General features: G+C 38.4%; 1 protein-coding gene across 6 annotated transcripts in view; it reads right to left on the minus strand.

The window, feature by feature from the left end:
- The window catches only part of LOC128686150 (proline-serine-threonine phosphatase-interacting protein 1), a 42,327-nt gene extending 31,505 nt beyond the window's left edge, over positions 1 to 10,822 (minus strand). For 2 of the 6 annotated variants that reach the window (XM_070083138.1, XM_070083136.1), the window contains exons 1-6: positions 10,706 to 10,817; positions 9,685 to 9,785; positions 8,455 to 8,532; positions 6,721 to 6,879; positions 6,256 to 6,319; positions 2,844 to 2,930 (exon numbers count right to left, since the gene is read on the minus strand). In XM_070083138.1, coding sequence (XP_069939239.1) covers positions 2,844 to 2,930; positions 6,256 to 6,319; positions 6,721 to 6,879; positions 8,455 to 8,532; positions 9,685 to 9,785; positions 10,706 to 10,732 — 516 coding nt within the window. In that variant the 5' untranslated portion in view covers positions 10,733 to 10,817. Of the gene's footprint in view, positions 1 to 2,843; positions 2,931 to 6,255; positions 6,320 to 6,720; positions 6,880 to 8,454; positions 8,533 to 9,684; positions 9,786 to 10,705 lie in introns of all 6 variants that reach the window. The other 4 variants (XM_070083140.1, XM_070083141.1, XM_070083137.1 and 1 more) reach the window with 3 other exon arrangements.
- Between the last annotated feature and the right edge of the window lie 1,019 nt (positions 10,823 to 11,841).

The following is an 11,841-nucleotide window of genomic DNA, read 5'->3' on the forward strand; positions in this document are numbered from 1 at the left end:
AACAAATATAAAATGAAGGGTAGCAGTGAAGAGAGCAAAGTCTGAGGTGGCTATAGAGAAAAGCTCTGTTCCACAAATCAATCAGTATTTGCTCCCATCCTGTTCCACATCCTCATATCTGACATGAACAGGGATGTAAGCCATAGCACCATGTCTTTCTTTGCAGATGGTACCTGAATCTGCATGACAGTGTCCTCTACTGAAGACACTGCTAGACTCCAGGTGGACATCAACCAAATCTTTCAGTGGGCTGGAAAAAAAATATGAAGTTCAATGATGAGAAATTTCAATTACTCCAATATGGAAAACATGAGGAAATTAAAACTGCATAGGAGTATAAAACAAATTCTAATACACAATAGAGTGAAAAACTAATGTAAAAGACCTGGGAGTGATAATGTCAGAGGATATCACCTTCAGAGATCACAACATTGTATCAATCACATCTGCTAGAAAAATGACACGATGGATAATGAGAACCTTCAAAACTAGGGATGCCAAGCCCATGATGGCATTGCAGGTCACTTGTTCTAACCATACTTGCATTTGTGGTCACAGTGGTGCCTATGCTAACCTTCCTATGGTGTAGAAATACACCTAGTTGGACGAATCTTATTGAAGCGAGCTGGCCCAGTGGCTAACGTGACGGTCTGGAGTTTTGAGACTCTCTGACCGCGGGTTCAAATCCTGCCCGTGGTATGGTTTGTTTGCAATTGTGTCATTACGATTTCGTCAGTCACTTGTTCTATCTAGGCTGGAATATTGCTGCACACCAACAGCACTTTTCAAGTCTGGTGAAATTGCTGACCTAGAAATGTACAGAGAACTTTTACGGCACAAAACTGATAAAGCACCTCAATTACTGGGAATGCTTAAAGTTCCTCAACCTGTACTCCCTAGAATGCAGGTGGGAAAGATACATGATTATATATACTTAGAAAATACTAGAGAGATTAGTACCAAACTTGCATGTGAAAATCACTCCTGGAGTTTACCTGGAGAGAGTTCTGGGGGCCAACGCCCCCACGGCCCAGTCTGTGACCAGGCCTCCTAGTGGATCAGAGCCTGATCAACCAGGCTGTTACTGCTGGCTGCATGCAATCCACTGTACGAACCACAGCCCGGCTGGTCAGGTACCGATTTCCCTATGAAAGCAAAAGACTCGGCAGACGATGCAATATCCCAGCAATGAAAAGCAGGGGCACCACTAGCACGATGAGACAACACAATAAGTGCCAGGGGCCCTAGACTGTTCAGCTGCCTCCCAGCCTACATAAAGGAGATTACCAATAGACCCCTGGTTGTCTTCATGAAGGTGCTGGACTGGCACCTAAAGTCAGTACCTGACCACCTGGGCTGTGGTTCGTATGTCAGTTGATCAGGCCCTGATTCACCATGAGGCCTGGTCACAGACCTGGCCATGGGGGCGTTGACCCCCAAAACCCTCTCCAGGTATACTCAGCCAAAAATTACTGGAGACAAGCGTGGGAAGGAGTGTTTTAGTGGTGCAATGCGGTGATGAAGTGTAATATTTCTATGAGTAGTGTGGTGTATACTCTTAATAAATGCTCCATGATGCTGCAGTGTCTGATAAGCTGGATTCAAATGGCATAATGCCAGTCATACTGAATTTAAAATAATGGACTAGTAAAGTTCAAACCATTTTAATTATCATTTTCAGCTCATGATAAATTATAATTTTATTAGATTTTTATTTTCCTCCTCACCTGTTAATTATCATCATCACCTGCTATACTGACAACTTTACACCATTGACCCTATATATCACCTGATGATCCTCATCTAAACTGCTAAATTTCAGCCTTGCCAAATGACCATAATCTACAGTTGCTAAATCATACCAGGTACATATATACATTTTTGTTTCTAATGCTGCATTCTGTTAGCTTCCCCTGGTTTGTCTTTCTCCTTCTCTAATTAAATAACTCTAGAACTGCAGACACATTCATCACCTTCAAAACTTCCATTAGAAAACATCTTATCTCCCTGATACACCCCGTCAACTAACTACACGAATACCACCTGGTGGTTCACACTTACACTCACTCACCCATTTGACCATAAACAGAAATATTAATCTCAATCTTAAAATAATGAATCCTGTGATACTCCATTACTGAAACTATGTACTGTGCCAAAACAAAAGCATTCACATTGCTAAGCTCACAATCTCGTATTTAGTCACTTTGCCATAATACCAACTTACCTCATAATTTGTAATATTTTAAAATTAAGATTTAAACTAAGTCTGCCCGAAATGCCTAGCCATGCTAGGTGTTCTAGTGGTACACTCTGTAATCATTATTTTACTACATGTAAACCACACAATAACCAAATTCTGTAAACTCAGCATTGTAATCCTTATAGAGAATAAACTTTGAATTGAATTGAATATAAATCACTTCTTAAAAAAAATATTCAATTTCCACTAATGTTGGCATGACCCAAAGAAGGTAATATCAATAATCATTGACTCACTAGCAGGCCTGTAGCTTGCACAAGTCCTTAAGGGGCTACACCTAAAATAGCTATCAGTCAGTTAACAATAACTCACGACCTATGTCTATAAGCTTACATTATAAGCATAAAAAGTTTAATACCACTGTTGATTAGTCTACCTATTTTTGTAAGATAAAAGGTCAGCATTTCCCAATTAGTATTTATGTATAGTAGGCTTTTTGCTTCAAAATTCTAGGTAAAGCAGATGCATTCCCCTTGCCTCCCTGAGATTACAGCTCTAAACAGCATTTTGCCTGGAATACATGAACAATCACAATTGAAATAACTCTACATATAAATGATTTTGTGCAGGATGTCCTTACCTTTTCTAGCTCTTTAGGTTTGGCATCAGGTTTACTATCCACTCTTAGTTTGTTTGTTTCTTTATCCATCAACTCTTGAAGTTTTTTCTAGGTAGACAGCAAGAAAATAAGAAGGAAAATTATATTTATTTATACATGTATGTATGTATGTGTGTGTGCATGTATATACATGTACATATATTTTTTAACACACTGGCTGCCTCCCACCAAGGCAGGGTGACCCAAAAAAGAAACATTTTCACCAACACTCACACTCACTGTCTTGTAATAAAGTTGGTAGAATTACCGACAATATGTAAAGTAAAAGGACACAAGTGCAACTAATGTGACATTTTATTGTGGCAACGTTTTGCTCTCCAGGAGCTTTATCAAGCCATTACAAACAATACATGGACACAGAGGGTATATAAAGGCTCAGAGTGAGGTGCAATACTAGTGAGGTACCATTTCGATGTTCACTAGTGGTAGTAGTAGTAGTGGTAGTGACAAAAGTAATACAATATTGTAGAGCAATTAATTCGTACATGAGTAAAAGGACATAAAAGCTATTACTTGGGTAACATAAAAATAGGTTGGACAAATATAGACTGGAAAGAGGCAGCTTGTTTCAGTGTTCACTCTCTGTAATGTGCTTTGTGTAGTATAACAGGAGAGACTATATGATGGCAGGGTTTACTGTTTTCAGGAGGATTCTTGCTAAGACTTCAGAGATGGTGAAGCTGCCGTTGTTTTGTTTAATTGTATTCGAAACAGCGATCAGTGCTGATTCGAGGCACTTGTGTCTGCGGAAATTAGTTTCTTTGATCACTAATTGGGCGTCTCTGAATTTCATGAGATGATTGGTGGAATTTCGGTGTTGTACACAGGCGTTGTTCAAGTTGTCGTTCCTACATGCGTAAATGTGTTCATTGAGGCGGGTGTCGAGGTTTCTTGCTGTTTTACCTACGTAAATCTTGTCACAGCCTCCACAGGGTATAGTGTAAACTCCTGCATTGACTGGTTCGTGGTGCTTGGATTTTGTCCTTGCACCTCACTCTGAGCCTTTATATACCCTCTGTGTTCATGTATTGTTTGTAATGGCTTGATAAAGCTCCTGGAGAGCGAAATGTTGCCACAATAAAATGTCACACTAGTTGCACTTGTGTCCTTTTACTTTACTCACTGTCTTGCCAGAGGTGTGCAGATACAACAGCTCAAAATTCCCTCCAAACAGCAAATATCTCACCCCTTCTTTAGAGTGCAGGCACTTGTACAAGTGTATTGCAAAATTAAACTGATAATAAAACTACTGTAAATATATTGTAATTATTTTTTAATACTGGCTTTTTCCCATAATGAAAAGGTGAGACCATCAAGGCAAGATGACCCCATCTAGGCAAGACATCCCCACTAAGGCAGGACAACCCCTCAATGGTAAGGCAATCTCACCATGGCAGGACAACCCTACCCAGGCAGGGAGAACCCATGCAGGCAAGGCAACCCCACCAAGGGTGTCTATCAAATATTCCACAATATAGACAATAATATATAGACAAAACCTACTTCATGCTATTTGGAAACAGAGCTTCCAAATATTTGGAAACAGAGCTAAACATATTGATGAATGGTTCACCCATTTCAAGACAAACACAGGGCAAATTTCTAGGCCTCCACCTTGACTGCAGTCTCAAATTCCAGACCCACATACAGCAAATATCCAAGAAAGTCTCCAAAACAGTAGGCATCCTTTCAAAGATGAGGTACTATGTACCCCACACAGCTTTTCTTGCTCTTTACCAATCTCTCATTTACCCTTACCTCACCTATGGTATTTGTGCATAGGGCTCAACCACAGCAAATCACCTTAAACCATTAATAACTCAACAAAAAGCTGCAGTGGAATTGATTACCAACTCCTGTACTAGACAGCACACTCCATCACTTTTTAAGAGCCTTAACTTGCTTAATACAGCCTCTTCTCATTTAACAATGGAGTTCTGTTCCTAAGACCATGTGGTAAACAAATTTGTTGCTAAATGAGGAGCATACTGTAATGGTAGTGGGTTTGTGTCAACCATCTCTGATATTATTTTAATGTCACTTTTGCACCATTTATAACATTTTTAGTATATTTTTAAATGTTTATACAGTAGTGTACTGAATATTGTAATAAACAGAATAGAAGAAATCAGCTCTTATATACATTATATAGGTATGCATACGGGTCAGAGCCCGTCGTAAGTCCAAGCCGTCGGTAAACGAGTATGTCGGTAAGTGAGGAGAGGGTGTATACAAAACATCCACACTTATTATTTTGTCTACTACACACACAGAACATTATACTCAAATATTAACCCCTCCTCTCAAACTCCTCCTTGATAACTACAACAGAATGCACAGCCATAATACAAGGTACAAATCACTCTTCAATATCCCTTTTGTCCATCTCTCCCTATGCAAAAATGCTATGCACATAAAGGACCCGAAGATCTGGAATTCATTGCCAGAACACACTAAAAGGCGCCTGCCTGCAAATCAGTTTAAGGCCCTACTTAGAAATCACCTCATCACCCAAAATTAATCAGACAAACACTATACTTAAAACCTACCAGTTACTCAAAAAACTCCAAAATAATTTATGACTGCTCAACTACTGTATTTGATCATTTACTTCAAACTTAAAATTGTTTCAATTTCATTACTGTATATTGTGCTTGATGATTGCTCAACTATTTAATCATTACTTCAAACTTAAGTTAGTCTTAAGTTTGCCTGAAATGCTCTGCATATAAAGGGGTTTTTGGTATGTTCACCAAATTGTTACACTCCTTTGTATAAACATGTGTCATGCTAAAATAAAATTGTTATTGTTATTGTCATTATTCTTTCTTGACAGTTACAACAGGACTCATAGGCATAATACTAGATACAAAAATCTCTATGATATTCCCCACATCCAGCTCAATCTTTGTAAAAATTTAATGTGGATAAAAGGACATAAAATCTGGAACTCAATATCTGAAAACTCCAGAGTCCCTGTTTGCCAGCCGCTTCGAAGCTCCTGTCAAAAAAGCCTTTTCTTAATGTCATCCTAACAACAATTTATCATGCTGAATAATCCTGTATCGTCCCTATGATTCCTTCAATTCATGTACTTAGCTTCATCCTTAAGAGGGGTGTCTTGAAACTAGTGAAGAGCTCTTAATCCTAAGAATTGAAAGTACCCCTTCTCTTCCTTGGACTGAACCTGACTGCCTTCCATTTTCCAAGTGTTGTATGACCCTCTAAAAGCTTACTGTTTCTCAATGAATATGGTACAATACTTCATGAGTTACAATGGGAGGATAAAGATCTAGTCCAGGTTATCTGCAATACTGAAAATACTGTATGTGGTAACAATACATGTAAGGTAAGTAAAACATGTTTTACATACCTGAGACTCTCGCTGAGCCTGTTGCACTCTCCGCATTCCTTCCCGCACCTGCTGCTGACGTTGTCTACAACACAGACACATTACATAACAATACAGCCAGCTGTAGAGCATTTGTATACATATGCAAATATGTACCTAAATATTGCAGCTCATTAGTTAGTAACCTCACTAAAAAACCTCATTAGTACGTTAATAATATACCAGATATAAATTTTTCTGATTAACTGCTGAAGTATTTATTAAAATTTTGAGTCTTGTTATGTAATTTATGTAATAAGAGGCACAATTAACAAAACTCAGAAACATTATTGCTAGAAAGATCTGGGGAACATTTTTACAAAATACGTAATTTTTATCACAACACACCACCAATTTATTATTCATAAATGCCAGACTAAATACTACTGTACAGTATAAAATATTATTCAGTCTCTGTTATTCGCATACTCTATGACACAGCCTTACTTAGCTTGCTCCTTGGCATGCTTGCATATAAGCTTGGCCTGTGTAAGATACTGTGATAGTTGAGTAACTTCTGTGGTGATGGCATCTGCTGCATCCACACTGTCTTGCCCCCAGTACTCCACACTTGTTCGAGCAGCCAACAGTGATGCCTTCAGCTCTCTGTGAGGAGAGCAAAGTAAATAAGCTACACAACTTGGCTTTCTTAGATAATCCTGAGTTGTTAACCCTCCAAGGCAAATAATCTGAGTAAGATCTTTTATTCAGCAAAAAATATAATATTTTTTATGAATGTCACAGCTTACAAACATTTCAACATAAGAATGAGTTGCATTTGTAAGTTGAAGCTTCCAAACTCCCAAATGAGTATACAAACTTCTACATAAGCTTACAAACGTATAAATGAATTTTATTCCCAGAGTTAACTTACACATGACTCACAGCACAGGCTTGATTTAAACCCATGGAAAGCCAGTCCTAAAATCTACCAGGCCAGTGCTTTAACTACTGTACCATGTGGTTTGAGCACTGGCCTGCTAGTTTTTGGACTGGCTTGCTATGGTTTGAATCTTTCTTGTTCTGTGAGTTGTTTACAGCCATAATATGAGAGTCATCCTTCATGAGGTGCATTCCAGATTTTCTTAATTTACACACAAGTTGCATTTATAGAAAGCAATATCTCTGGTACAAAAGATGATTGTTTTGCTTGTTTCTACTGCAGATCAGTGGTTCTAAAAATTTAACTGGTTCTACAGAGCCCATTCATAAGTGAAGATGTTTGTAGGTCAGCAATCTATAATAAAACAAAGTGTCTAATTACACAAGCAGAACTTGTAGATGAATGGTTCTGAGAACCGACAAGTTGATAAATTAGACACATGTGCAACACTTGGGTATCTTTAATGAGGAAATATTTTGCCACACAGTGGACTGATGAAGCCACTGTGTGGCGAAATGTTTCCTCATTAAAGATACCCAAGTGTGTTTAATTTATCATAAGCAGAGCTTGCTATTAAACTCCAATATAAACCCTCCACTCAAACTTCTCCTTGATAGCTACAAAAGAATGCAGTCACAATACAAGGCACAAGGCACTCTTCGACATCCCTCGTGTCAGTTTCACACTTTGCAAAAATGCAATGCACATAAAGGGCCTGAAAATCTGGAATTCACTACCTGAACTGGTTAAGGATACCCTGACTACATACAAATTTAGGGCTATGCCTAAAAATCATCTCATCTCTCAGTACTAACCAAATGACAATTTTTAATCAGTGTGAAGCAGCTCTCCCAAATATTATATTATATGACCTCTAGTCTATTAAAACATCAGCCAGTCCATAAAATATTACTGTTTGAACCATTAATTGTAATATTGTGTTTATTATACACAACTTCAAGATTATTAATCTTATAAACCTCCACCCTGACTACCTCGCATTTGTAGTATTAAGATACAAAAAAGATTTATTAAAATGTTAACCATTCTTATCTTGTGTAGACTTAAGTAGTTATTATGTACTAGGATTAGTTTGCTCGAAATACCCCAGCATGATAGTGGCTTTCTTTGTACTTAACAAATCAAAATTGTAATTACTCATTGTAACCTATGCAAAGAAATAAAGTCTTTAATCTTTAATCTTCTAACTTTATTTAATGGAAAAAAGTAGGAATGGTTTGAAAAAAACATAAATGGCATTTATAATCTCATATCAAAGTTCAAATGAATTGACTAACCCATGTTCCATATCAGGTAGACGTGAGTCTCTAGCAGTTTTTATTAGTGCTCGTCCAAAGGTGTCCATTGCTGATGCCCTGAAGAGTGAATCCAAGGGGTAAAAATGATGGTAACATAAAAACTACACTAGTACAGCTAAACTAAATAATGTATATGACATTATTCATGTGCAACAACAATTGGAAGTATACACTGTACAGTGTATTATTATCTCTAACCGTTTATAGTTATGGTATAAATGATTTTATTTAAGATCTTATAACTATAGATTTCTAGAAGTGTTTATCACTTTTCTAACTACAGTACAATGGAACCTCGGTTTTCAGCTTGCAATAGCTTTGTTAGGATGATATTTTTTCCACAAAAGTTTTTAACTCATTCCACTTTGCACAACTGTCTTTAATCACTGAAAAAGGCACATTCTTCCCTCTCTCTTCCTCCTCCTCTGAAGCAATGTCCTCAGCTGCAGTCTGTTGCTGTTCCAGTTGAAGGTCTTGCAGCTCTTCAGTGGTTAGCTCTTCCCTGTGGTCATCCACCAACTCTTCTACATCCTGGCCACTCACATCCAATCCCTTGGACTTCCTCAAAGACACAGTAGATTCTACAATAGGCATAGGGCCATCAGGGTCAGCCTCAAACCCTTCAAAGTCCTTCTCAAGGACACATGGTGGCTTATTACAATGGATTATTATGAAATGTTTTCCAGACGTGCAGGGTAATGCTCACTCAACGAGAAACAAAGCCAGACTTAGTCAGAATGCGTGGGATGCTTTGTGTGGGCGCAGGCAGGTGGACGTGTTTGGTACGGCAGACCACTGTCAAATCTATGAAAACTGAGCAGATGTACGAAAACTGGAAGAAAATTACCACAAAAAATGTCGTCAAAAACCAAATCCTAGGACAACCAGGGCATACAAAAACCGAGGTTCCACTGTATATCATTGGCAAGGCCTCATTTAGTCTGGTAACCAGTTCAGGTTGCCATATTACAGAGTGGACATTAATGAGCTGGAAAATATAAAGAGAAAGATGACAAAGTTGATCTTACATATCAGAAACCTTTCCTACAAAGATAGGCTGAAGGAACTGAATTTGCACTCTAGAAAGTCAGAGTTAGAGGAGATATGACTGAAGTGCACAAATAGAAAACTAAAATAAACAGAGGATATAAACAATGTAAGAACCTTACAGGCTTAGAATTTCCCTATGGATATAATCATAACACCTACACTTGCTTCAGAAGGTCGATGTAGTTGGCAGTGATCTTGTTGGCCTCCTTCATCCTCTGGGAAATGATCTCCCAGCCACCAAAGTTTCCTACCTCCACATTCTGTTTGGTTGAAAGGCTAATTAAAGGCAGAACTCATCTTAGATTTGGTTTAGATTTATCAACATTCAAAGTCAGTGGAAAAAATGTCAATATTCAAGCACAATGTTATTAAGAAAATATGCAGTTTATAGAATTTTATTGAGACGTTTCATGCACCTGGTAATTTTTATAAATTCTCCAATTCTTTATCAACTCTAAAGAATTGATAAAGTTCCTGTTGATCAAAATGTGTGCATCAGATGGTGCAAGGGAAAATGTGCAGAGCTCCAGTTGTTGCTCTCCTAATTTCCCCTGTATTTATTTGTTTACAAGAACCAAAATTACTTTACACAGTTGGACTTCCTATTTCTGGCTATGTTTTATTATGGTCACTAGATCCATTCATTTGCCAACGAGACATACAACGTAAGTGCCATTCTTGTGGACAGTGTTATTCATTATTTGCAGCTTTTAGTTCATACTCAGCTTTAGTATACTGCAGCCTGAGTCTTATTTGGGCAAGTGATACACTGTTCTTTTTATCCATCCACTTCACATCCACTATCTATCCCTGACATTCAATTTTACATTTCTTCCTTACCTGCTCCACTACTTTTATTGGGTAATCTTAATGCTCATCATCTGCTCTAGGGAGGGTCTCACTGTAACTCGTTTGGAAGAATTAGAGGCTTTTTCTCATTTCTCCATCTTTACATGTCTTAAACCCAGGCACTCCTCCACATTTAAATCATCGCACTCGTTCCCTTTCATGTGTAAATCTTTCTTTATGCTCTTCTTCTATAGCATTTGCTCTTAATTGATCTGTAGTACCTGATCATCATAACAGTGATCATTCTTACTTCTCACTCATACACCCAACTCCCTTGATGCTCGTGTTGGCAGTTTGGGCAGACAGATTGGGTGTTTTATACATGTCATACCTCTTCCTGATATTCCTTCTGCTCCATCCTCTTACATCTTCTCAATCTTGTTTGGTTCCAATGGATCCTTCCTCTTCAATGGAAAACACTGTCATCTTACTTTTTCGTAAACCATGTACTTTAGGCCATAACACCTCTCACCATGGACCTATTGTTTATACTAGTGCAATCTGTTAGTTGCTGGAATGTTTAGTTACCATATGTTTAGTGTGGTACTTGAGAACCCAAAATTCTCTCCCCATCCTCCTTGAATTTGGTTTTCGTAAGGGCCATTCTATCATTTATCCCTCAAGCTGCTTGGATACGTACGTTTGCAATGTGGTCTTTTTATTTATCTCGAAAATACTTATGACACTGCCTGCCATAACATTTTTAAATAAGCTCATTCCATAGAGTTTAGTTAGTTTAATATGTTAATTATGCACCTCACACCCATCCTGTGGGTGGTAGTCAAAAGATTACAGAGGTACATAATGCGTCCAGGGACTGGACCCCAAAGTTATGATAGCTGAACTAGTTACGAAAGTAATGAACTCCAGGTAGATCTGGTCACAATCATAAGTTACAAAGGTAAAGAACCATCCTCACTCCTATACATGGTTACAATCATGAACAAATTACAAAGTAATGAGTCATGACACGTCCATACCCGGCCACAGTTGTAATGAGTTATAAATACAAATATTAAGTGGATCATACACCCACATGAGCGTGTGCGCACACACATGCACACACGAGGGCGAACGCACAGACACATGCACACGAGCGTACACACGTATGCATACACACAAGCATGCACACCCACACACACAAGCATGCACACCCACACACACACACACACACACACACACAAATAGGTGAGTACAAATAGGTGAGTACACACACACACACACACACACACACACACACACACACACACACACACACACACACACACACACACACACACACACACACACACACACACACACACACACACACACACACACACACAACTACAAACCTCACTCAAGGAAAAAGATCTTGGGGTGAATATAACACCAGGCACATCTCCTGAAGCGCACATCAACCAAATAACAGCTGCAGCATATGGGCGCCTAGCAAACCTCAGAACAGCATTCCGACATCTTAATAAG

This window comes from Cherax quadricarinatus, chromosome 9, assembly GCF_038502225.1.
Source record: "Cherax quadricarinatus isolate ZL_2023a chromosome 9, ASM3850222v1, whole genome shotgun sequence".
Classification (NCBI taxonomy): Eukaryota; Metazoa; Arthropoda; class Malacostraca; order Decapoda; family Parastacidae; genus Cherax; species Cherax quadricarinatus.